Source organism: Pristiophorus japonicus, chromosome 2, assembly GCF_044704955.1.
Source record: "Pristiophorus japonicus isolate sPriJap1 chromosome 2, sPriJap1.hap1, whole genome shotgun sequence".
Taxonomy (NCBI): Eukaryota; Metazoa; Chordata; class Chondrichthyes; family Pristiophoridae; genus Pristiophorus; species Pristiophorus japonicus.
Genome location: NC_091978.1, coordinates 87,835,956 through 87,863,294, shown reverse-complemented (window position 1 = coordinate 87,863,294; position 27,339 = coordinate 87,835,956). Strand labels below are relative to the sequence as shown.

The following is a 27,339-nucleotide window of genomic DNA, read 5'->3' as shown; positions in this document are numbered from 1 at the left end:
ATACAACTTTAAAATTACTTTTAGTGAATCACTGTCATCACCGTTGCATCAGAAATAATAAGTGTACAGTTTTTTTTAATACAGGTTAAATGTTTGGAATTTGTAAACAAGAGCATCTATTACATGTTGTTCTCTAACTATCGATTATCTTTGAACTCTTTTGATTATAGATATGAAAGAATTCTGCTCCATTCGATTTTCAATCCACAACTTGTTTCTGGATGGTGCTCATTCCTAGTGCATCCTGAGTAAGGTGTCCAAAAGTGTGGCCAAACTGATACTTGTACCCTGGAAGTAAAATCAGAACAGGACCAGAATTTGCATTAACATTTCGTAAATACATTAAAACATTTTTTTTTTAAGCAATGCGTTGTACAGTTTAACCAAAATTGCAATGATGAATTGCCACTATTGGCTCAAACCTTCACTTTTCTTCTCAATATCAAGGTACAATGGACAATACAAAATAAATAACTAATTACTTTTGTTACTTCTAGTAAGTTTTGTAATGCTTCTATTTGACATTTATACAGATGAGGGCAGAATGGAACATTTTGAATCAATTGTTGTTGAGTCAATTTGCATAATGGTCTGATGAGTGCAACAGACTCAAGTCTGTAAGAATAAAAATGCGCAGAAATTTTACAGGTCAAATTGGGCAAAATAGTGCACAGGTGATGTCAAAACCGGTGAAAATCACACAGGTGAGAGGGCAACTTTGAGGTTTGGGGTGAAAAGGAAAGGAAGACTAGAGAGCTATAATTTGTGCTTATACCTGGCCTTAGCAACACAGTGGAGCTCATTATATTTTACTTTGTTGGATTTAGATAGATTAACTGGAGCAGCTGACTTGGAATAAACCAATCACTGGATCTGTATTTGGATTATCGAAGTAAATGATGCTTGGGAGATGTTCATGACAGTATGAATGTCACTCAGGACCTCACAGCCCTAACTGCCTGAATCATAAAGAGCAGGGAGTGCTCTAGTTCTCTAATTTCTTTCAGGGGACCAATTAAAACAAAATATTCCATCTTTTGCTGGGTTAATCTAATGAAGGGTTTTCATATAAAAGGAAAAAAGCTACGAGTGGTACAATGGGAAATGATTCAAATACTGAGAAGTTAAAAATTTGGAAGTGTGTGTTAAGAATGGTTGTTAAACAGAACTTTTTAATCCAACAATAACAACTTGCATTTATATATTGCAGGAGCGATTATCAGACAAAAATTTGTCATCGAGCCACAAAAGGAGATATTAGGACAGATGACCAAAAGCTTGCACTGGGGCTGGAGGAGATTACAGAGATAGGGAGGGGCGAGGCCATGGAGGAAATTGAAAACAAGGCTGAGAATTTTGAAATCCAGGCGATGTTTAGCCGGGAGCCAATGTAAGTCAGCGAGCACAGGGGTGATGCGGGAATAGGCCCAACAATGGCAGCCCCCCTTGAGTGCTGGACCGCTAGCCCAGCCGACACCCTCCCTGGTGGCTCAGTGTGCGCTACTAAAGCGGCTGCAGAGTTCGCAGTAGCTCTCCACTTTAAAAAAAAAGGAAGGGACGTTGTGACGTCATCAGCGTGGTGCTGAGAGCCGCGTTCCATTACCACCCCACACATGTTTTTTGCTCTCAGACCGCAATTTCACGTGATTTAGTGGCCTATCTCACCGGGAGCTAAATTTTCTTTTAATTCAAATTATGCGCACAAAACCGGGCGAAGGGCAATTTCACCCCCATGTTCTCTGTACGTTGTGCTAATGAGTAAGCTGTAGATTCATACCCTGATTCGTGACTTCAGCCTGGTCTTGTGGACGAAGATAGCAAGTGGAGGTGAAATTATTTCTTAGAGAAAAATAAACACCAGGGAGGAAGTGATCCCAAACCTGCAATCACTCACCTCCAATGGCCAGACGAATAGAACAAGGACACACACCTGGGAGCTCGTCAACTACTCATTCCCTTGCTGATGGTGAAAGGTAATTTAAGGTACTTAAAGAGTGTGTATTTGAGTCTGGGTGGAGGGAGTGTGAGAAGATGTAAGAGAGGATTTAAAGTTTCATTTGTTTTAATTGCTGGGGTTTTTAGTGTCCCCCTCCCCTTTTATAGGGAGCACTTGTAAAATATGTAATTTTAATGTCCTAAAAAAAAACACAAAAAACCCCCCACAAAAATACAAAAAAACCCCCAAAAAACAAAAAAAAGGGCCTTGGGAAATGTTTGGAGTGTCCCCCAGATCGGGGGGCACTTGATCTAATGTTTATTTTTGTTTCTCTAAAAGAGTTGCAAGAGAGGATTTCCCTCTTAAGTGTCTGGTTTTCAGGCAAGGATGGGACATTGGGTGCACCAGAGTCCTGCAGCAACAGGAATTCGCTGCACCAACCACCCCTCCCTGGCAGTCTACCAACATTATTCAAATAAGGCTGACCTGGGAAATCTAGTAGATGGCCGTAATTCCTGACCGCTAATTTCCAGCATCATAGCTGCTGCACAGGACAATGACAGTTTAATGAGCATCCTGCAAAATTAGTGCGTTCATTAGTTCGGAGATAGCTTTATATATTTTAACTGGTTAAATCCATGTTGCCTTTATTTATTTCACTCGAACTATGTAATACCTGCAGTGCATTGTGGTGGTGGTAAGGGAGTGGGGAATATGTAAATAAGAAAGCGGCTGAAAGGAAAAAAAATATTGCTGAGACATCACACATTTTGATAACCACTACAGTTTTGGACACCTCTTACCTGGTATATAGCCCGTATACTGGGGCAGCATTCCCAGCTCTGGGGGATAAATGTGATTAATCCGGGCCAAGGTTTCACCCTCTTTTACGGAGTTTACAGTAGGAATTGATGTAGATTTTGATTTATTCAGCATCTGGTTAAATTCGATCAAGGCACAGTTAGTGATGGTAGGATAATTTGTTCCAAGCAGAAATCGAGCACGAGGCACATGCCCTTTGTACCCTATGAAACAAATAATGTACAGCTTTAAGATCTCCTGCACTAAACGCAGTGGTACAGTATGCAATCAACAAATTATCTGCCCTGTACACAGGCTCCATGGCCTGTTGTTCAGCTAATGTAGAATATTAAATATGTGAAATGATTATTCTCTGATCGGAATCTGTGAACAAACTGCAGCTGCAAATAAAATGTTTAAAATTTTAAACACTGCCTTGGTACAACTCACCATTATGTGGTTCAATCAAACTGAAAAGCAGCTCAAATCCACCAGATAAACATCAGTATTCTTCACAAGGTTAATGGTTCTTAATCTGGTCAGTGTTGAAATGCTTCTGTTGCTTCTTCTTCATCCTCCCCTGTGCAATGTCCCCTCTCCCTCACCCATGTCACTTTCCTCTCGCTCCTCAACCCTTTGTCCAACACCATATTTCGACCATGTCACCACACTTTTGCCCCTTGCCTCTGCTCCCTCTCAATCCTTTCTCACACATCGCCACTCCCCTCCCCTTTACCCTCACCCTTTCCCCAGGCCCTCTCTTCTCTCCTGTTCTTTCTTCCTCTCTGCTTTTGCACATTTGTTTTGTTGATGATTAGACAAGCTCAGCGCTAACCGCTTATACCTGTGAGACAGAGAAAGAGAGAGTCAGAGTGAAAGTGAGAGACGGGGAGAAAGAAAAATACCAATAGAGAAAAAGGCAGACAATTTATTTTCTCATACTAATTATATAGTTTTTTTTAAAGTTGAGCTTTGAAAGCAAACAAGGGTTGGGGGGAGGTCATTTTGACTTTAGCCGACATTGCAAAGTGGGCGATATCAAATCTTTCACCTGTTATAGATCTTTCCCAATTTTTATTTCCATTGACATCAATGGAGATTAAAATCGTGTAAGTTGTCTAATAGGCGGCTGATTCAATATCGCTCGCTTTACATTATCGCCCAAAGTCACAATTATCCTCAAAGTGTCTTTGCGGGAAAGAGGCAGGAAATGAGGGAAGGAGGGGAAGGGTAGATGGGGAGAAGGGAAACAGGTTGAAGAAAATGAACCACTGACCTCTCACCAGCCATCCATGGGGTAGGAAATGACAGTGCAGCAGAATGGATGGAAATGCAGCTGAGATGAGTGACACCAGGGCAAGGGAGAGTGGAGGATACAGGGTTGAGCAGATACTTCAAAGGGGAAGAGATTGTTGAGAGTGAAGAGAATGGGAAGAGTCAGAGGTAGGTTATGTGATGATGGGAGCAAGGGAGTGAAGGAAGCATGAGTGATTGGGGGACGGGGTGGGAAGGGAACCGCTGAGCGTGACATTTTACCTGAAATCCCCACTCCAAATCCAGCCTGCAGCCATTGTGGCTCCTTTCTCTGCCACATCACGCCACACTACCCATCACTCACTTCTCATCGAAAGGGAAAGTAAAAGATATAGAGAGAAACAAAAAGAAGAATTAAGAGGAAAGAAGCAGAAGGGAAAAGAGAGACAGAAGCAGAAGAGAGAAATATAAACAACACAAAGACACCAAAAATTGCAACGGTTTCCATGATGGTTCAATCCCCTCAGCATGGAAGTTGAATTTCTGAGAGAAGGGAGCATGGAGAAAGTAGTAAAAGAATTAGGAATTTCAGAGATACTGAGGTCATTTCTCGTGTCCCTACCACAGCCCTGGTTGAGACCAGTTATCTCAACAGAGCCCATGGATCAAACCTGAGGTTTTCAAGGACAGCATGGCTCAGTACCCCACTAGGTGGTGCATTTGTTCAATGAGTCATCAGGACAGTCTCTACAAAATTTCAATGTCACTTCAATTCTAGGCATTACACAAATCAGTATTACTACAGGTACAAGTATTTACTTATACCTACATTCACAAATGAGCAAATGTGAACCTCTCATACACACCTGAAATAAAATGTTTATCAGGGTCTTCATTTTCCATTAAGTATGGAGAGGTCAGTACTTTGTAAGAATGCGATATGTAATAAGGAACAGGATTGGTACTAGTTGCTGTGAGGGGTGTCCTGTAATTGACTGTTAAAAGCTGAGAAGAAAGAAGAAAATGTTAGTGCACAATACAAACCCCAATAAAGGAAAACCCGGCTAAAAAAAACTATGTTTTAATGTTCTTAAAGCAAAAAACCATCAGCCTCCAGACAACATACATGCGCCAATTTCTGAAGGAAGTAAGGATATATATTAGAAAAGTTTTTAAAAGTTCACTAAATTTGGGAGCAATTCCTGAGAACTGAAAAGTGGAAGCATATTTCCATTATTTTAAAAGTTTTAACATCAGTTTACAAGGATAATCTTTTAAAAACGATTTTAAAGGATGTAGTGGGGAAACAGCTGGGAAGTCAGAGCTTGTTAAAGATCAGACAATGTGAATTCAGGAAGGGGAAGTCACGATTAAGAAACTTGCTGGAGCTTTTATTACATTTCATGGGGCACTGGCACCAGTGTTAAGAGAGGAAGGAACTGTACCGTTGGGACAGGCTCCATTTGAACTGGTCTGGGACCAGGGTTCCAGTGGGGGAAAGGATAAATAGGGCGGTCACAAGGACTTTAAACTAGTAAATGGGGGGCAGGGGGCTCAGGTGGAAATTGTAGTACAAATAATAGTTTGAAAACAAACATAATGGAAGAGAGTAGAGTAACAATCAGAAATTGTGCTTTAGGTACTACAAGTAAAGGGAAAACTAAAAGATGTAAAGTGATTAAAGCAGGAGAGAGAAATAAGAAACATAGAAACATAGAAAATAGGTGCAGGAGCAGGCCATTCAGGCCTTCTAGCCTGCACCGCCATTCAATGAGTTCATGGCTGAACATGAAACTTCAGTACCCCCTTCCTGCTTTCACGCCATACCCCTTGATCCCCCGAGTAGTAAGGACTTCATCTAACTCCCTTTTGAATATATTTAGTGAATTGGCCTCAACTACTTTCTGTGGTAGAGAATTCCACAGGTTCACCACTCTCTAGGTGAAGAAGTTTCTCCTCATCTCGGTCCTAAATGGCTTACCCCTTATCCTTAGACTGTGACCCGTGGTTTTGGACTTCCCCAACATTGGGAACATTCTTCCTGCATCCAACCTGTCCAAACCCGTCAGAATTTTAAACGTTTCTATGAGGTCCCCTCTCACTCTTCTGAACTCTAGTGAATACAAGCCCAGTTGATCCAGTCTTTCTTGATAGGTCAGTCCCACCATCCCGGGAATCAGTCTGGTGAATCTTTGCTGCACTCCCTCAATAGCAAGAATGTCCTTCCTCAAGTTAGGAGACCAAAACTGTACACAATACTCCAGCTGTGGCCTCACCAAGGCCCTGTACAACTGTAGCAACACCTCCCTGCCCCTGTACTCAAATCCCCTCGCTATGAAGGCCAACATGCCATTTGCTTTCTTAATCGCCTGCTGTACCTACATGCCAACCTTCAATGACTGATGTACCATGACACCCAGGTCTCGTTGCACCTTCCCTTTTCCTAATCTGTCACCATTCAGATAATAGTCTGTCTCTCTGTTTTTACCACCAAAGTGGATAACCTCACATTTATCCACATTATACTTCATCTGCCACGCATTTGCCCACTCACCTAACCTATCCAAGTCACTCTGCAGCCTCATAGCATCCTCCTCGCAGCTCACACTGCCACCCAACTTAGTGTCATCCGCAAATTTGGAGATACTACATTTAATCCCCTCGTCTAAATCATTAATGTACAATGTAAACAGCTGGGGCCCCAGCACAGAACCTTGCGGTACCCCACTAGCCACTGTCTGCCATTCCGAAAAGTACCCATTTACTCCTACTCTTTGCTTCCTGTCTGACAACCAGTTCTCAATCCACGTCAGCACACTACCCCCAATCCCATGTGCTTTAACTTTGCACATTAATCTCCTGTGTGGGACCTTGTCGAAAGCCTTCGGAAAGTCCAAATATACCACATCAACTGGTACTCCTTTGTCCACTTTATTGGAAACATCCTCAAAAAATTCCATAAGATTTGTCAAGCATGATCTCCCTTTCACAAATCCATGCTGACTTGGACCTATCATGTCACCATTTTCCAAATGCGCTGCTATGACATCCTTAATAATTGATTCCATCATTTTACCCACTACTGAGGTCAGGCTGACCGGTCTATAATTCCCTGCTTTCTCTCTCCCTCCTTTTTTAAAAAGTGGGGTTACATTGGCTACCCTCCACTCGATAGGAACTAATCCAGAGTCAATGGAATGTTGGAAAATGACTGTCAATGCATCCGCTATTTCCAAGGCCACCTCCTTAAGTACTCTGGGATGCAGTCCATCAGGCCCTGGGGATTTATCGGCCTTCAATCCCATCAATTTCCCCAACACAATTTCCCGACTAATAAAGATTTCCCTCAGTTCCTCCTCCTTACTCGACCCTCTGACCTCTTTTATATCCGGAAGGTTGTTTGTGTCCTCCTTAGTGAATACTGAACCAAAGTACTTGTTCAATTGATCTGCCATTTCTTTGTTCCCCGTTATGACTTCCCCTGATTCTGACTGCAGGGGACCTACGTTTGTCTTTACTGACCTTTTTCTCTTTACATACCTATAGAAACTTTTGCAATCCGCCTTAATGTTCCCTGCAAGCTTCTTCTCGTACTCCATTTTCCCTGCCCTAATCAAACCCTTTGTCCTCCTCTGCTGAGTTCTAAATTTCTCCCAGTCCCCAGGTTCGCTGCTATTTCTGGTCAATTTGTATGCCATTTCCTTGGCTTTAATACTATCCCTGATTTCCCTTGATAGGCACGGTTGAGCCACCTTCCCTTTTTTATTTTTACGCCAGACAGGAATGTACAATTGTTGTAATTCATCCATGCGGTCTCTAAATGTCTGCCATTGCCCATCCACAGTCAACCCCTTAAGTATCATTAGCCAATCTATCTTAGCCAATTCATGCCTCATACCTTCAAAGTTACCCTTCTTTAAGTTCTGGACCATGGTCTCTGAATTAACTGTTTCATTCTCCATCCTAATGCAGAATTCCACCATATTATGGTCACTCTTCCCCAAGGGGCCTCGCACAATGAGATTGTTAATTAATCCTCTCTCATTACACAACACCCAGTCTAAGATGGCCTCCCCCTTAGTTGGTTCCTCGACATATTGGTCTCGAAAACCATCCCTTATGCACTCCAGGAAATCCTCCTCCACCATATTGCTTCCAGTTTGGCTAGCCCAATCTATGTGCATATTAAAGTCACCCATTATAACTGCTGCACCTTTATTGCATGCACTCCTAATTTCCTGTTTGATGCCCTCCCCAACATCACTACTACTGTTTGGAGGTCTGTACACAACTCCCACTAACGATTTTTGCCCTTTAGTGTTCTGCAGCTCTACCCATATAGATTCCACATCATCCAAGCTAATGTCTTTCCTAACTATTGCATTAATCTCCTCTTTAACCAGCAATGCTACCCCACCTCCTTTTCCTTTTATTATATCCTTCCTGAATGTTGAATACCCCTGGATGTTGAGTTCCCAGCCCTGATCATCCTGGAGCCACGTTTCCGTAATCCCAATCACATCATATTTGTTAACATCTATTTGCACAGTTAATTCATCCACCTTATTGCGGATACTCCTTGCATTAAGACACAAAGCCTTCAGGCTTGCTTTTTTAACACCCTTTGTCCTTTTAGAATTTTGCTGTACAGTGGCCCTTTTTGTTCTTTGCCTTGGGTTTCTCTGCCCTCCACTTTTCCTCATCTCCTTTCTGTCTTTTGCTTTTGCCTCATTTTTGTCTCCCTCTGTCTCCCTGCATAGGTTCCCATCCCCCTGCAATATTAGTTTAACTCCTCCCCAACAGCACTAGCAAACACTCCCCCTAGGACATTGGTTCCGGTCCTGCCCAGGTGCAGACCGTCCGGTTTGTACTGGTCCCACCTCCCCCAAGAATTTGAATCCCTCCCTGCTGCACCACTGCTCAAGCCATGTATTCATCTGTGCTATCCTGCGATTCCTACTCTGACTAGCACGTGGCACTGGTAGCAATCCCGAGATTACTACTTTTGAGGTCCTACTTTTTAATTTAGCTCCTACATGTGAGTAAAACATTAGAGCTGAAGGACAGGCTGGGGTGTGTGGCCCAAATAAGTGTTCTTTGTACAAACACACTGAATATAAGGAATAAATTGAATGAACTGCAGGCGTGAACTCAGATTGGACGGTATGACATGGAAGCCATTACTGAGACATGGCTGCAAGATGGTCAGGACTGGGAACTAAATATACCAGGTTATAAGGTCTACAGGAAAGATAGGAAAAATGGCAGAGAAGGAGGAGTAGCCTTAGTGATTAAGGATGAAATCATTTCAATGATAAGAGAGGATAAAACAAGAGGTAAGCAGACAGTGTAGAGTTTATGGGTAGAATTAAGAAATATGAAAGGATTTAAGACTGGAGTGGGAGTGGTGTATAGACCCCCTGGTAGCAGCTGTGAAGTCCTAAATTGTAGGATTGAGTTCAATGTAGCATTTGAAAGGGAGAAAAGCAAAACAGCTACTAAGATTCTAGATTTAGGCTGACATCAATGGAATGAGGCAGAGACTGTCCACAGTAAACTAGGCAAATCTGCAGCGCAGGTTTACCAGAATGATACCCGGACTTCAAGGACTACGTTACGTGAGAGGTTACACAAATGAGGATTGTATTCCCTAGAATTTAGAAGGTTAAAGGGTGATCAGATCAAAGTTTTCAAGGTTTTAAGGGAAACAGTTAGGGTAAATAGAGAGAAACTATTTACGCTGGTTGGGGATTCTAGAATTAGGGGCATAATCTAAAAATTAAAGCCAGATCTCTCAGGAGTGAAATTAGGAAACACTTCTACACACAAAGGGTAGTAGAAGTTTGGAACGCTCGTGATGCTAGACCAATTGTTAATTTTAAATCTGAGATTGATAGCTTTTTGTTAACCAAAGTCATTAAGGGATATGGGCCAAAGGCGGATAGAGATAGGTTGCATTCAATTATCTCATTGAATGGCAGAACAGGCTCGAAGGGCTGAATGTCCTACTCCTGTTCCTATGTTCCTATTACTGTCATGGGGAACAAATTGAATGCGGTGAGTGTTACAAATTAAAGAACACAGAAATGCTGCAAATCTGAAACAAAACTAGAGAGTACCTGGAAATACACACCAGGTCAGTCAACATTCATAAAGAAAAAATACAGGTTAACGTTTCAAGTCGAACCCTTTCTCTACTCAAAATCTTAGGGCCAGACTTTCCCTAAAGGCCCCCAACACCTGATTGCCGGCTGAGAAGCACCGCTAACGTTCGGTGAAAAAAGCTGGCGAGAATGTCGATTTTAAAGTTTAAAGTAAGTTAACCTAATCACCCGGCAAGAAAATGGGCGTTGCACACTCATTGTCGGTGGTTTTCTCGGCGGGTAAGTGGAAAGTTAGCCAAATGGGCAGTCGTTACCAGAATGAACGGTAAGTACAAAAATTTAGACCGAGGCTACGGTTGGGCCTAGGAATTTTAAAAATTCATTTAAAAAAAAAACCTACAAAGCATTCCCAAGACAGTTTTAACCCTAATCACTATTTTAAAATGAAAAAAAAAATAAAGAACCTTTAACTTACCTTTCTTTGCAGGGTCCCCCCTTACTGCCCTGTAAAAGCTGCTTTTACAGGGCGGGTCTCTCAGCGATCTAGATGTTGACGGTTGAGGCCAAACTTACTCCCGAGCGGTTGTTCTCGGGGTTGCACGTGGGCGGTTTGGTCCCGGCGGGCAACTTCAGATGTGTGCAATAACGTTAAAATACTTATGTGCAAACTCTCGCCGGGCGGAAAACCAGCTGTAACGCTGAGAAAATCACCGACAATGAAACCGAAAGTCTGGCCCTTTAGTCTTTTCTCTTTATTGATGCTGCAGTGAATTTTATGCACTTAGATTTTCCAAAAGCTTTTGACAGTGTTCCGCATTGTAGATTAGTGGCTAATCATTTCATTTGGGTAAAAAAAGAGCTGGATAGAAAATTGAATCACAAATTGGAATGTGAGGGTATCCATAAATAAGAATTTTTAAGTTGGTAAGAAGTTATGAGTGTGGTAGCCAAGGAGGTCAATCTTGGGACCATTGCTAATATGTCAATGTCTTGAATGAGGGTTTTGAAATTAAAACCTTTAAGTTTGCAGACAATAAAATAGAACAAATAATGTGGGAAATTGTAACCGGATACAATATAGTAACCAGCTACAGTAAAGTTTGGACCATTAGATGAAAAATTAAACCTAATGAATCCAACTTAGTAAAAGAACAAGGAACCATTGGGAATATGTATTAAATGGAGCAGTACTGCATCACACTGTGAGTGAGTTGTGCGAGCACCTGAGTGAAATTGACCTAAGGATGGATTTTGGTCTGAGCTTTAGTTAGGTGCTGAGAGTAGGCTGAGTATCCGACTAGGGCAGGTAAGATGTAGTTGTCACCTAGTGTCAGCTTAGCTCAGTAGTAACACTCTTGCCTCTGAGTCAGAAGATTGTAGGTTTAAACCTCACTCCAGGACTTGAGCATATAGTACTTCACTTAAATGAAGTACTGAGGGAGTGTTGCATTTTTGGAGATGTTGTCTTTTGGATGGGACGTTAAACTGTGTCCCTGTCACTCAATTAAATCACCCCTCAACCTTTTAAACACAAGGACATATAAACTGCATTTATGCCAGATGTACTTATAATTTAACCCAACTGCTCTAGAGCATCATGAGGATGTGAAAGGTGCTATATAAATGCAAATTCTTTATTTCTTAGTCTATAACATGTGTGGATGAAGGGATTCTGCATTTTAAAACATTCCAGAATATGGTAAGTTCAAAGATAGAGAGGAAGAGCAGACAGAAAGAGCAGACACAGGGATCTGCTGGGAATCTACAAGAATGTAATGGATGCAGAGTGAATGTGATGTACACAAGGACAGTGACACAGAGAAGGGTAATCACAAACATCAGCATGGTACCTTGGAGCAAATCTTACCCATATAGACATTTATACCACGATATAGGATACAGAAGAGGTTGGGAAAATAAGGAGGGGGTGACAGCATGAGGACTGGGAGGATTATAAAAAGCAAATGGAAGCCAAGAAAATAATGTGGTGGGCAAGAAATGAAGAAATTGCAGTTTGTATCGAGAGAAAAGTCTTTATTTGTATATGTAGGGAAAAAATTGGATTTTTTTTCATTTAAAAGAGATTTAGGTGCAACAATATTAAAAGGGAAAGATTTAACAGAGCTGCTAAATAAATCTTTTGCTTTGGTCTTCATCATGTAAAAACAGGATACAATTCCAGAGGTACAGGGAAGATTAATGAACGGGAAGAACCTACAAGCATTAGTATAAACAGAAATATTGTAATGCAATTGAAGCTGGCAAATACAGAGGCCTAGATGGTTTTCACTTGAGTATTAAAAGAAATAAGTGTGCAAATTGGGGATACATTTGTTATAACCTTCCAATGCGCAACAGCTTCTGGGTGTTCTATGACAGAGTACTGAGGTGGTAGATAGTCGAGGATGAATGGATTTTAAAAAGCCATTTCATAAGAAAGTGCTGGGGCTGGTAGGAATAGATGAACAAAGGAATTAGGTGACTATGTATATAAGTCATTGAAAGCTGATCCACTGGAGCAAAAGGCGGTCAAAAAGGCTAATGGAATGTTGGGCTTCAACAGAAAGAGGCATTGAATATATAAGTAAGGAAATATTCCTGCAGTTTTACAGTGTTGGTCAGATGCCATTTGGAATATTGACTTCAGTTTTAGGCACAATTAAGAAGGGATAGGCTTGTTGCCCTTTTCCTATTCCTAAAATTTCCTATTCTTTTCCTACCCCTTCAGCCATCCTCGGCCATGCATTTATCATCAGTCAAGAGGACATAGAGGCACGTAACCTCCTTCGGGGCCTCTGCTAATGCCCTGTATGATATTCCATAGCAATTATATTCAGTGATTAAGGACATCAAAGGTTACTTAAAAGCATGTGAAGAATTAATAATGATGGTATATCTTTAAAAAAAATTCTAATTCAAATGATTCCAGGTGTAAATAAGATATTCAGGTACAACATTGTGGTAGTGTTACGGCTGACCAAGAGACCCAAACTTAGCATCCTAATCTCCACAGTTCTATTTCCATTACTCAAACCTGGCTCTTGGTGGGTTGACCAAACAACAACACCGAATGGATCTGTGGAGATGTCCAGAAACTAAAGAACAGAGCTTGAAAATTAAGGGGTAAAAAGAGTGCAGCCCATTTTAGTCTTGGTGCTGAGGATGGTATTAATTCTGGTTTGATTCACATTAATTGTTCATTTAGTTCAGTGAAGAGAAGATTAAGATATGCCATTTTAGTGAACTGCTCGATGGACCAGTGTTGGGGAAAAGTCAGTATTGGTACCTAGGAATCTCGCAGGAGCTCATTAGAGGGAGTTAAAACTTCATGATTTTCTGAGTTTAAAGGCTCCAAAGGCTAAAAACAGTGGTTCTCAAACCGGGGTCCATGGACCCCTGGGGGTCTGTAGAGACTTTCCAGGGGTCCGCGACTGATGGTAATTTCAAGCCTGCTCCACTTTATAAAACCGGCACTGATACAGTTCATGCGAATTATTCTTAATGGCTGGGTCCGCCTCCTCAGAGGCCCACAGTTCTCACTCACTTTGCAACGAGCGTTCCCTGCTGCTCGAGCCGATTCCTCTCCTGGTGCCACGATCCTGTGCTACCCTCTCGACATGTGATCAGAGCACCTGCGGGACTCTTTAAACATGTGCCTGACATGTTCATGCAAACACATACAATCCCGCAGTGCAGTTGTTACAGAACATGTTGGCGGGACAGCATGGTGGAGAGACATGCTTCCAGCAGCATCTCAGCATGTGCATGGGTGCTCGTGCCCTCACTCATCTTGGCCAGCCTACTGACATCTTTAAAAATTGTCCAGCACTAAGTGACTAATGTGGTCATCTGTTGCTGTGGAGTGCCGAGGATTTTGTGAGAAGCAGGCGCACCAAAGTCACTAATATCTGTAAGTAAATACCTGTTTTCTTAAAATCATTATCAAAACAATCTTTCTATGCAGCACTTTCATATTATGAATATTATACAGTGTTGCAATTTAGATGGATCTGTGATTACCAATCCATTTGAAAATGGGTCCTTCAACCAAAAAAGTTTGAGAACCACTGCCTTAAACCACTTCACATTCCTACCACCTGGCCCTCATGCTGTGATCAGCAGTGTGGAGGCAGGGTGCAGTGGAGTAGAGGGGACTAGGAAGGAGGAAGGGGAAAAATAAAAGACGGGTTTTTGTTTGGTGTTGAAGTACAGTGTCTATGGGATAACAGGAATGTATGTGCTCTGTTCAAGCAGATAGAGATGAGCACAGATGCTTTACTTTCTTCTCTTGTTCAGTCTGTGCCCTGGTTTTCCCAGTCTGTAATGCATTTATCAATTCCATCTCCTGTTTCTTTGAGGCAATCTTAAGCTGTTCTCTCTCAAACTCTGCAATTGCGTCTGCACAGGTTTCTGTGTAGTTTTTTGAAAAATAGATTTTATTTCTGGGAACAAAGCCTGTTTACAAATATAGGAGAAAAAAAGCATATATTAGCTAAAGTTCAGTATGTGTACAGTATGATTAAAACACCTAGATGAGCAATTATGAATGAATAAAATAATCATATTATATAAAAAGACTGGAATAAACAAAGGCTTCTATCCTAATTTTCATTATAGAATGTGATATTTGTTTCCCTTAATCTCCCCTCATTTTAAAAATATTTTCCTTTCTTATTAATCACTTCTAATCCTGTGTCAGCCACCATGGGGGGAATTTTAACCTAAATAAAACAGGTGGATTGGGGTCGTGTGGGAAGTTAAAGTGTTAAAAATCTGAATCCCGACCTGAACCTGCCTCCAACCCGGCCACTTCCGGTTTTAAGGGAGGCGGGACAGGGATCGGCAGCCAATCCGCTGCCAGGAGGCGGGTCGTCTATTTAAATATTCATCATAATGAGGCTGGAAGCCTCTGTTTTAACCTTCCATTTGAATTTAACTTTAGTTGGTTGGGTTTTGCAGGCCTCAAGAAACCCGTCAGCTAATGCAAGGCGAGGACTGCTGGATACAGGTCATAAGTGCCTTTACATTTACCACCTGGACCAAGCCTCCCTACCTAATCCACCACCCGTGATCAGAGGCCCCCACATGAGGCCTCTGATCCCTCCGCAGGCCTCCAATTCCCTCCCCCCTCCGCCTTCAATCCCCCTCTCAGGCCTCTAATTGCCACCACGAAGCCTTCCCCTCCCCATGCTTCTCCGGCCCACCGATGTCGTCTGACACCCCGCTCCCCGGCTCCACCTTCCCCTCCCCCTCCCACCACTCCTCCACAACCCCCTCCACCCCTCACCCTTCCCTATCTGGAGCTCCTCCTGGACCCCAATCTCTTCAGATCACAGTCCCAGCCCCCAATCCCTTCAAACACCTGTCCCTTCCTCATCCAGGCCCCGATCTCTTCACAACCCCCACCCCATGATAGTCCCAGCTCCCGATCTATTCAGACCCCACCCCCCTGCTCCTCCAACCACCTCCTGGCCCCCACATGATTCCTCCCTCCCTACTCCCTGTGGTCTAGTGCTGCAGACCTACCCACCCTCAGCCAGCCAGCCTCTCAATCTGGCTGGCTGCGGGTGGGAAACCGAGGCTTCCCATGCAAATCAGGTCCCGCCGTTAAATTTGGCAGGATCTGTGGGAAACCCACCTCTTTGGAGAACCCCACTCCCAACCTGCCTTCCCCATTAAAATTCAGCCCCATATTTGTGGGGGAACGACAAATTTGAACTTGGAGTGGGTTTCAGGTGGGTTGGGTACAGGCAAGCATTAAATCCTTCTGACGCCAATTTTAGGCTAGGGCTATTTTAACTCCTGGGCTTCATTTACATCCTGAATTTGGTGTAAAGAATCAGCTGGCTGCCTGCCGGCAGATGAAGATCAAGTAATTCAGAAGCCGCTCTCTAGCACTCAGGTATGCCACGGTAGGGGTTTGGCAGGGTCTCACAGGTGGTAAGATGAGGAGCGCAGGGCATCAAAGACCCAGACTTCCCTTGTGGGGCCCGGAGGAACATGTCTGTTCTTTCTACCCCTACAAAGATAAGGTTAAATCTTATTTTTTATGGCCTCTGCCTCTTCTGCGATAGATTATATTGAGCGGGGCAGCCGAAGAGGTGCCCTGCTCAGTGGTGGTTAGATGCATTCAGGGTCCGAATGACATCATAGGACTCTGAGTTGCACATATTAGTGAGGCTGAGGCTGAGACTGAGTCTGGCAGACATCATAGCTGCCTAAATAAAGGGTCCAGTTAAAATAACGACGAGTAGGAATGAGGCGGTAAGTTTTTAGAGGTGATTTTAAGTGCGCTACCACCTGCTTCCCCCACTATTTCTTAGCTGACCTATTGTGGAGGTGTCACACTCCCAGGCGTCTGCTCATGCTGCTTAGTGACTATTCTGATTTTCCCAATCTCTTCATGTCTCTAACTTGGAGTAAACCAATGTTAATAAGGACATTCTGCACAAACAGGACTGATTTAGTACATATATTTTTTATGAATTGAACAGAAATGTAAAACCCTCTCAAATATCGCCGAAATGATGTGCAGCCAGGATTTGGTATATGTTGGCATCTAAATAAATGTAATTGAATATATCCAAACCAAATGATCCTGCATGGGGAGAAAGCATTCCAGTTTTGTCTTTGATCCTGGACTGGTAAATGTGGAAATAGATTGGATGACTGATGATCTTGACTTTCTTCAGTCGCCCAGTCTATTCTTAATTTGACAAGACAAGAAACATACAGGCACATTAATTCATTTATTTACTTCTCGAGCTAGTTTGTATAAACATATATTGTTAACTGTTTCCTGCATTATTTAATCATTTGCCTAAAGAATTAAGCCATTTAAAATGAGCTTCCTTTATCAAAATGTAGTAGGTAACCAACCAGTGTATCCGGAGACCATTAAGTCAGTCAGTTTCTGGCCTTTCCTGCTGGCTTTCTGACTCTGAAGCAGATTTTGATGTTGCTTAGTTCCCACATTATTGTTGGTTTCTTGATACTGGTTTGGTTGCAGAAGCAATTGTCCAGAACGTGCTATTCCAGGATCTGTGAGCAGCTTAGAGGTCAGCTTGCCATAACATTGCCCAACACTGTACTTATACTGAGGACAATAACCAGCATATCTAAAAAGGTATCACAGAGCAGCAATTATTTTTCAGGAAGATGATATACATTTACTGGAAATTAAACCTCATTATAATTGGACTGCAGAACCCATTGGGTCATCAACCTGGATCATTAACTCTGTTTCTATCTCCCCAGATGCTGCGTGACCTGCTGAGTCTTTTCTGTTTTTATTTCCCATCAGATGGATGTGTTATTGCCATTGTGAAGAACATGTTTTACAGTAATAAAATTTGAATGACAAATGAAAGGTCAGAAATATCAGCGGTGTATAACAGAGAGGTATGTGCCTGTATGTGTGTTAGTTTGTGTTGTGCACAATTAGCATTATGATGTGTGGCTGTACACAGTGTATAAACAGTGTGTTGTGTTGGAGTGTGTGTATCTCTGTATCTGTCTGCAAAACTGTGGTGTGAGTGTGTAGGTATGTGTGTTATGTAGCCTATCAAACTTGCTACTTCTACAATTATGTACAATCTATCCTCTGGAGATTTCAAAGACTCTGGAGCCTAAATTAATTAGCGCCCAAAATCAGGCGTGATCCATCAAGCATGCAGCCGTGGTGCACCAGAATAGGAAGGCCCAAGGACCATCGTAAATTTGTCCTCGGATCTCATCAGCATAAAAGCATAAAAGCAGCAAGCTGCAGGTGCCGGTCGGGTGCCTTGATGCAGCTGATTGGTTCTGGCCCTTCGCATTTCAGCCGGCTTGAAAACCGAAAGTGTGAGTCCACTTATGCTCCTCCTGGCTCCACATTAAGGTAAGTTAAAAAAAAATTACCTGAAGTCCTCTATCGTGCCCTCGAGCGGTCCCTTCAGAACCTGAAAAAGTAGTCGGAGCTTGCAGCCTCACCTGTCTGTTCAGGTGACAGAAAAGATCCCATGGTACTACTTTGAAGAAGTGGAGAGAATTCATATGGTGCCCATGGCAACATTCATCCCTCAACCAACACCAGCACAGATTCTTTTACTGTTTGTAGGACCTTGCTATGTGCAAATTAGCTGTTGTCTTTGCCTACAAAATAGTAGTGACTATACCTTGAAAGTAATTCATTGGCTGTGAAGTTCTTTGGGATGTCCTGAGGAGGTGAACAATGCTATATATATATAATATATATATATGCAAATCTTTTTTCTTTCTGTGCTCTCAGTCTAAATTAAATAGTCTGCCTACATCTACTAGACAAGTTATGCTGCATGTTTTGTGGTTTCTGCATTACAGTAGGACAAAATATGCAGCATAACTGAAGCCAAACTGGAGTCAGATTGGAAGTGACCGTTGGCTATGAGATACAATAAAGCAGTAGTCTTACATGGTTTTGGATCACACAGACTGCAGCATAATTACAAACTATGCAGAATGTACATTTTAAACTATAATTAGGCCATCTGCACATTTTAATTATGAATAAAAAAAGTGACTCCCAGACATTTCTTAGGAACATAAGAGCAGGATTAGGCCATTCAGCCCCTCAAGCCTGTTCCGCCTTTCAATGAGATCATGGTTGATCTGCGACCTAACTCCATATACCAGCCTTTGGCCCATATCGCATTCACGTGGCCCAAACTGGTTAGAATTTATTAAGGGAAGACTCAGTTGGGACAAATTTTAATGTGATGGAATGACAGATGAAACAACGGCCTAGAAATTGGTTTGCCCCCAAAAACAGGCATGGGGATTATTGTGTTCCTAACACAGATGAGGCTGCACACAGGGAGGTTAAAGTGACAGTGACCTCAGTCTTTAATAAGACACTCCAGAGTGAGGAACAGGTCTTAGGGGGCGGCTTATATACAGTACTCCCAAGGGATGCTGGGATCCCTTGGGACTTCAGGGGATGAGCTCCCTGCTGGCGGAACATGGGAGTGCATGCTTTACAGATACACAACATCACTCCCCTCCCCCCCCGCCAAAGTCAAAGTGAAAACTATTTACAAGGTGAGGCGGTCGGGAACCTTTCTTTCCCTGGTGGACCGCCTCGGTACAAATATCTGTTCTGGTGTGTTGGCTATGCCCTCGCTGGGCTGGCGTGTTGTTGGCCCTGCAGGGCTGCTCGGTGAGCCTGGCCTTGCTGGGCTGTTGGGCTGTTGGGTTTGATTTCCTGGTCCGGCGTGGTGTTGTTGATCCTTTGGGTGTGTGTTGTGGCTCGAAAAAGGTGGTGTCTACTGTGGGTTGTTCAGGGCAGTCTGTGAACCGCAGCCTCGTTTGGTCCAGGTGCTTTCTGAAAATTTGTCTATTGTCTAGTTTGACTACAAACACCCTATTCCCTTCTTTAGCTATCACCGTGCCCGCGATCCACTTGGGACCATGTCCATAGTTTAGCACATACACAGGGTCATTCAGATCAATTTCCCATAACACAGTGGAGCGACTATCGTTTACATTTAGTTGCTGCTGCCTGCTCTTTACCTGATCATGCAGGTTGGGGTGAACCAGCGAGAGTCTGGTTTTAAGTATCCTTTTCATGAGTAGCTCAGCCGGGGGCACTCCTGTGAGCGAGTGGGGTCTCGTGCGGTAGCTGAGCAGTACTCGGGACAGGCAGGTTTGGAGTGAGCTTTCTGTGACTCGTTTAAGGCTCTGTTTGATGGTTTGTACTGCCCGCTCTGCCTGCCCATTGGAGGCTGGTTTAAACGGGGGTCAGGTGACTTGTTTGATCCCATTTCGGGTCATGAATTCTTTAAATTCGACACTGGTGAAATATGGCCTGTTGTCACTGACCAGTATGTCAGGCAGGCCGTGGGTGGCAAACATGGCCCTCAGGCTTTCAATGGTGGTGGTGGCGGTGCTTCCCGACATTATTTCACATTCAATCCATTTTGAAAAAGCATCCACCACCACCAGGAACATTTTACCGAGAAACGGGCCCGCATAGTCGACATGGATCCTCAACTTAGTGGTGCCTCTCTGGGCGCGTTGCTCAACTGAGCACATACGCTGCATTGCCGTACACAGGACTCTAAGTTAGAGTCGATACCGGGCCACCACACGTGGGATCTGGCTATCACTTTCACCATTACTATACCCGGGTATGTGCTGTGGAGATCCGAGATGAACGTCTCACTGCTCTTTTTTGGAGCACTATGCGGTTACCCCACAACAGGCAGTCTGCCTGAATGGACAGCTCGTCCTTTCTCCGCTGGAATGGCTTGATTGGCTCTTGCATTTCAACGGGGATGCTGGCCCAGCTCCCATGCAGTACACAGTTTTTTACTAGGGACAGCATAGGATCTTGGCTGGTCCAAGTCCTAATCTGGCAGGCCGTGACAGGTGATTTATCATTTTCAAATGCTTCCATCACCATCAACAAGTCTGCGGGCTGCGCCACCATCAACAAGTTTGCAGGCTGCGCCATTTACACCCCGGTGGTGGGCAATGGTAGCTGAATGAGGTTATCCACACAGGTCTCGGTGCCTTGCCTGTGGCGGATGGTATAGTTATACGCTGATAGCGCAAGTGCCCACCTTTGTATGCGGGCTGAGGCATTAGTATTTATTCCCTTGTTTTCAGCGAACAGGGATGTGAGTGGCTTGTGATCGGTTTCCAGCTCAAATTTGAGGCCAAACAGGTACTGATGCATTTTCTTTACCGCGAACACACACGCTAATGCCTCTTTCTCAATCATGCTGTAGGCCCTCTCAGCCTTAGACAAGCTCCTGGAAGCATAGGCGACAGGTTGCAACTTCCCCGTAACATTAGCTTGTTGTAATACACACCCGACTCCGTACGACGACGCGTCACAGGCTAGCACAAGTCTTTTACACGGGTTATACAATACAAGCAGCTTGTTGGAGCATAAAATGTTTCTGGCTTTCTCAAAAGCAATTACTTGTTTTTTTTCCCCGTACTCAGTTCTCACCTTTGAGCAATAACACATGTAGGGGCTCTAAAAGGGTGCTTAACCCCGGTAGGAAGTTACCAAAATAGTTGAGAAGTCCCAGGAACGACCGCAGCTCTGTGACGTTCTGTGACCTGGGCGCGTTCCTGATAACCTCTGTCTTGGCGTCTGTGGGCCGAATGCCATCCGCCGCGATCTTTCTCCCCAAAAGCTCCTCTTCTGTTGCCATGAAGATGCATTTCGGCCTCTTCAGCCGCAGTCCAGTCGGTGGAGGACCTCCCCCAGGTTTTGTAGGTGCTCGGCGGTGTCCCGATCTGTAACTAATATGTCGTCCTGAAAAACCACCGTGTGTGGGACCGACTTGAGTAGGCTCTCCATGTTTCTCTGGAAGATCGCTGCAGCTGACTGAATTCCAAACGGGCATCTGTTGTAGACGAATAGTCCCTTGTGCGTGTTGATGCAGGTGAGGCCCTTCGAAGACTCCTCCAGCTCCTGCGTCATGTAGGCCGAAGTTAGGTCGAGCTTGGTGAACGTCTTGCATCCTGCCAGCGTCGCAAGTAGGTCGTCTGCCTTAGGTAGCGGGTATTGGGCCTGCAGCAAAAAACGATTAATAGTTACTTTATAATCGCTGCAAATCCTGACCGTGCCATCACTTTTGAGTACTGGAACAATTGGGCTGGCCCACTTGCTGAATTCCACTGGGGAGATGATGCCCTCACATTGCAGCCTGTGCAGCTCGATTTCCACTCTCTCCCTCATCATGTGAGGTACCACTCGCGCCTTGTGGTGAATGGGTTGTGCCTCTGGGACCAAGTGAACCTTCGCCCCAGAAAAGTTTCCAATGCCTGGCTCAAAAAGGGAAGGAAATTTGTTAAGAACCTGGGTACATGAGGCCTCATCGACATGTGATAGTGCTCGGATGTCATCCCAGTTCCAGTGGATTTTGCCCAGCCAGCTCCTTCCAAGCAATGTGGGGCCATCACTCAGGACAATCCAGAGTGGCAGTTTGTGCATCGTGCCCTCGTAGATGACCTTGATCATGGCGCTGCCCAGGACAGTGATAAGCTCTTTGGTGTATGTTCTCAGTTTCGTGTGGATGGGGCTCAGGGCTAGTCTGAATGCCTTGTTGCATGACAGTCTCTCAAACATCTTTTTACTCATGATGGATTGGCTAGCACCAGTGTCCAGTTCCATGGCTACGGGTAAGCCATTCAATTTTATGTTTAGCATTATAGGTGGACATTTTGTCGAAAATGTGTGCACCCCGTGTACTTCAGCATCTGCCTCCTCTCTCTGAGGCTCGAAATTGCTTTGATGCACCATGGACCGATCTTCCTCTGCCACGTGGTGGTTAGCAGGTTTTGCAGAGCTTGCAGCTCGTTTGCATGCTTGTTGGGGATGCCCCATTGTTCCACAGCTCTTGCAAACATACCCTTTGAAGCGGTATGAATAGGCTGAATGGAAGCCTCCACAACGCCAACAAGGTGTGCATTGCCTTGCATTCATCCTTTTTTGGGGACTCTGAGTCATCTGGGTCACCGGAGGCCTGCTGGCAGTTGCAGATTTGTGGGTTCTGCCCTTTACATTTCTGCTCGCAGACACAGTTCCAGTTAATTTATGAACATTGCTAACACTTGTGTGCTGAGAGATTTGTTTGGTATTATCACTGGTGGATATAAACGCCTGTGCTATCGCAATGGCCTTACTGAGGGTCGGTATCTCTACAGTCAAATGTTTTCGTAGGATGGTCTCGTCGTCAGTGCCCAGTACAAAAAAGTCTCTGAGCATTTGCTCCAGCTAGCCATCAAACTCACATTGTCCTGCAAGTCGCCTTAGCTTGGCAACGTAGCTCGCCACTTCCTGACCTTCAAATCGCTGGCACGTGTAGAACCGATACCTCGCCATCAGCACGCTCTCCCTCGGGTTAAGATGCTCCCGAACCAGTGAACACAGCTCCTTATGTGACTTATCTGTGGATTTCACCGGAGTCAGAAGATTCTTCATGAGGCTGTAGGTCGGTGCCCCGCAGACCGTGAGGAGGACCGCTCTCCTTTTTGCAGCGCTTCCTTCTCCGTCCAGCTCGTTGGCTACAAAGTACTGGTCTAGCCGTTCAACATAGGCTTCCCAGTCCTCACCCTCTGAGAACTTCTCCAGGATGCCCACAGTTTGCTGTATCTTTGCGTTGGATTCATATTCTCGTCGCCTGTTATTGTGTTCCTAACACAGATGAGGCTGCACACAGGAAGGTTAAAGTAACAGTGACCTCAGTCTTTAATAAGATACTCCAGAGTGAGGAACAGGCCTTAGGGGCCGGCTTTATATACAGTTCTCCCAAGGGACGCTGGGTTCCCTTGGGACTTCGGGGATGAGCTCCCTGGTGGTGGAACATGGGAGTGCATGCTTTACACATACACAACAGGGATCACGCTACGCTAGGTGCCTTCTGGCTGCAGCTGGTGCTGGAGAACAGAGTGTGAGTAAGAAGAAGACAGGGCAGCGAGCATGCTCCAAGACTCTCTGATGCAGTACTGTAGGCCTTGGTGCAGGAGGTGGCTAGGAGGAGAGTTCCTGCATCCACAGGGGGCCAGGAGGCCCTCCCGACAAACTCTGAGAAAGCAATAGGAGCAGTCATCATGGTCAATTTCAGGAGTGAAATCCTGAGGACCTGGATGCAATGTCGCAAGAAGTTTAATGATCTCACATGAGTGGTCAAGGGCAGTGTATTCATCCTCAAATGCCAGATCTTTACAACTGAACCATTAGGCTCAGACACTGCTCAATTCACTAACCCCCTCCTCCACTCACCTACCAACAATCTATCAATCACATTCATAGCTTCACTTCACCTTCACACACTTAGTACTGCTGCAAGCCTCACACCCACATCTTGCAGCTTGCACACACTGCCATCTATTCAACCATGACAGGCACATCACCCAAACACATTACACCACACTCACTGACACAATTCCCTCTCTCTTGCTGGACAAGGTGGTTCATAACCAGAGCTTCCACTGCAGAACTCAAATGTAGGGTGGCTTGTGCCACAATGGAAGCTGAGACATCAGCCAGCAGACAGTGCATGATGGTTGGGTCTGTAATTGCACGAATGGATTTGCCCACCCCTTCCTGGATAGGATGGGCTCCAAGCTCTGCGTAAAGCTCTGTGCAAGGTTGCTGCTGGGCTCCTCCATGCTCCTCTGCAGCACAACTTGCGTCTGACCGTGCTCTCTGGGGAGCTGACACCTGCACTAACCTTTCCCCTGCCTCGACTGTAGCCCACTCGTGCCCGGTGACTCACCACATGCAGATCCCACCTCTAAGCTAGCCTCTAAACTCCGCACAGTGCCAGTGTCTGAGCTGGTGGCTGTGGTTGTCAGATCGAGTCCACGTGTTTCTTCTTCTTCATCACCCTCCTCTCCCTCTTTTTCTACAACCACTGGCTGGGCATTCACTTAATCTTCCAATGTCCCTTCGCAACTTTGTGCTCCCATCAACACTACTTATTGTGCCACCTAGCTTAGTGTTGGCAGCAAACTTGGATATAAAACTCTCTATTCCTTTATCTAAGTCATTGATAAATGTAATAAAAAGCTGAGGCCCCAGTAATCATAAGGAGGATACACTTACCGATTCCAAATTATTTCAGAATAACAGTGAACGAATTATTTTATAGTTTTGATCTGTGTGTGTGTTTTAAACGACTGTCTGTATTCATGCTCCCGGTCCTGTCATGTCAGATTAGTTGCCATAGGAACATTAAACACAGTATCGCCTCTGCTGCTGGGAATGTTTTTTGAGGCGACAAATACATGTGGAAAGGTTCATTTTAACTCAGAACAAAACGGAATGCATCTGTGGTTGTGTGTCTGTCCTCAGACGGCGGAATGCAAAGAGCAGACCCGCAATGTCAAACATTGCTCCCCTTGGCTGCCGACCGCTCTCTGCCCTCACTCACTCACTCACTCACCCGGGTATATAGTGAGGATCCCGAGTCATCAGAAGCGGGCTCATTTTCGGTGGATAAACATTTGCCATCCCGAAGTAAGCGGCGAGTCTCCTCAGCGTGAATAAGCCACGACTGTCGCCAATGAAGCGGCGCCCGAGTGTCAGACGGTGCTCGGCGGCTGGTCGGCGGGGCCGGGCTGTCCCTGGGGGCGGGGAGGAGGAGACCTCGGGAGGCAAGGACTTCCCACAGGGACATCTCACACCGACCTGGGCCTTTTACAAGGAGCATGTTCCAGAGGGAAAGGGCCAAGGGTGTCCCTACAGACAGGGGCCTCCCAAATCATGACAAGGACACCCCCAGAACACAACTTAAAAGACATTGGTCCAGAAATTCCGACCTCCCCGGTTCGTTCGAAGTTTGTGCGGACCCGGGAAGGCAGCGGAAAAGCCGGTTTCCGCGCGCAATGCACATGCGCTGAAAACCGGCTTTTTCGATCTGTCAAGTTTCTGGCTTGACAGATCCTCCGCAGATCCGGAGCGAGGATAGTTGTAAGTGTAAATTTCCGATATTTACACATACAAATGTCCTCAAAAATCTTGCGCCTGAAAAAGCAGGCGCATAGCCTACTTTTACAGGCGCAAGTGTTTTAAAAAACACAAAAACATATAAAAAATAAAGTTATTAAAACATATTTTATCATTAAAAACCCTCCCAACAACAGTAAGTTTAGTTTAAAAAACTTTTTTAAAAATCAGGAAAATATATATTTTTAATACATTAATAACTTTAATTTAAATGAATTGTAGTATATATTTTCTGTTTTTTATTAGTGTTCTGGGTGCTTGGGGCTGTGTTTTGGGTGTTTGGGGCTGTTTCTCAATCAATGTAATAGGAGTTTAGGACCTTTTGGAACTCCTATTACTCTGATACTTTACCTGATTGGCTGCCCAGAGCCATGTGACTCCAGCTCCAGGCCTGCGCACATCCCAACGTGCACGCGCTGCGACTGGCAGTCAGGAGAGGCCTCAGCATCGGAAAGTCAAATATGGGAAGCAAAGAGTAGGAGTAACTGGGTGCTCAGACAGGAAGCAAAGAGTAGGAGTAAATAGGTACTTTTCAGAATGGCAGGCAGTGACTAGTGGGGTACCGCAAGGTTCTGTGCTGGGGCCCCAGCTGTTTACACTGTACATTAATGATTTGGACGAGGGGATTAAATGTAGTATCTCCAAATTTGCGGATGACACTAAGTTGGGTGGCAGTATGAACTGCGAGGAGGATGCTATGAGGCTGCAGAGTGACTTGGATAGGTTAGGTGAGTGGGCAAATGCATGGCAGATGAAGTATAATGTGGATAAATGTGAGGTTATCCACTTTGGTGGTAAAAACAGAGAGACAGACTATTATCTGAATGGTGACAGATTAGGAAAAGTGGAGGTGCAACGAGACCTGGGTGTCATGGTACATCAGTCGTTGAAGGTTGGCATGCAGGTACAGCAGGCGGTTAAGAAAGCAAATGGCATGTTGGCCTTCATAGCGAGGGGATTTGAGTACAGGGGCAGGGAGGTGTTGCTACAGTTGTACAGGGCCTTGGTGAGGCCACACCTGGAATATTGTGTACAGTTTTTGGTCTCCTAACTTGAGGAAGGACATTCTTGCTATTGAGGGAGTGCAGCGAAGGTTCACCAGACTGATTCCCAGGATGGCAGGACTGACATATCAAGAAAGACTGGATCAACTGGGTTTGTATTCACTGGAGTTCAGAAGAATGAGAGATGATCTCATAGAAACATTTAAAATTCTGCGGGTTTAGACAGGTTCGCTGCAGGAAGAATGTTCCCAATGTTGGGGAAGTCCAGAACCAGGGGTCACAGTCTAAGGATAAGGGGTAAGCCATTTAGGACCGAGATGAGGAGAAACTTCTTCACCCAGAGAGTGGTGAACCTGTGGAATTCTCTACCACAGAAAGTAGTTGAGGCCAATTCACTAAATATATTCAAAAAGGAGTTAGATGTAGTCCTTACTATTAGGGGGATCAAGGGGTATGGTGAGAAAGCAGGAATGGGGTACTGAAGTTGCATGTTCAGCCATGAACTCATTGAATGGTGGTGCAGGCTTGAAGGGCCGAATGGCCTACTCCTGCACCTATTTTCTATGTTTCTATGTTAAGGTAGGTGCGTATTTTTTCTCTAAAATGCCCGCGGGAAAGACAAAACGGAATTTCAGGGCCACTGTAACACAGGGTCCCAGAGAGATGGAGGGACACTCAACAATCTGGATGGAAGCCAATTTGAGCTTACAGCAGGTGACCTCACTGGGGTCAGGAGCATTTGGCCCAACTCGC

At 44.6% G+C, this 27,339-nt stretch overlaps 1 protein-coding gene across 1 annotated transcript; it reads right to left on the bottom strand.

Moving 5' to 3' along the window:
- Window positions 1-199: 199 nt before the first annotated feature.
- Window positions 200-25,087, bottom strand: cimip2b (ciliary microtubule inner protein 2B). The gene is made up of 6 exons (XM_070862481.1): window positions 25,020-25,087; window positions 16,975-17,213; window positions 14,375-14,550; window positions 4,858-4,996; window positions 2,740-2,961; window positions 200-288 (listed from the first exon to the last, which is right to left on the bottom strand). Exons 1-6 carry the CDS (start codon window positions 25,085-25,087, stop codon window positions 200-202), a joined length of 933 nt encoding a protein of 310 aa, XP_070718582.1.
- Window positions 25,088-27,339: the final 2,252 nt, after the last annotated feature.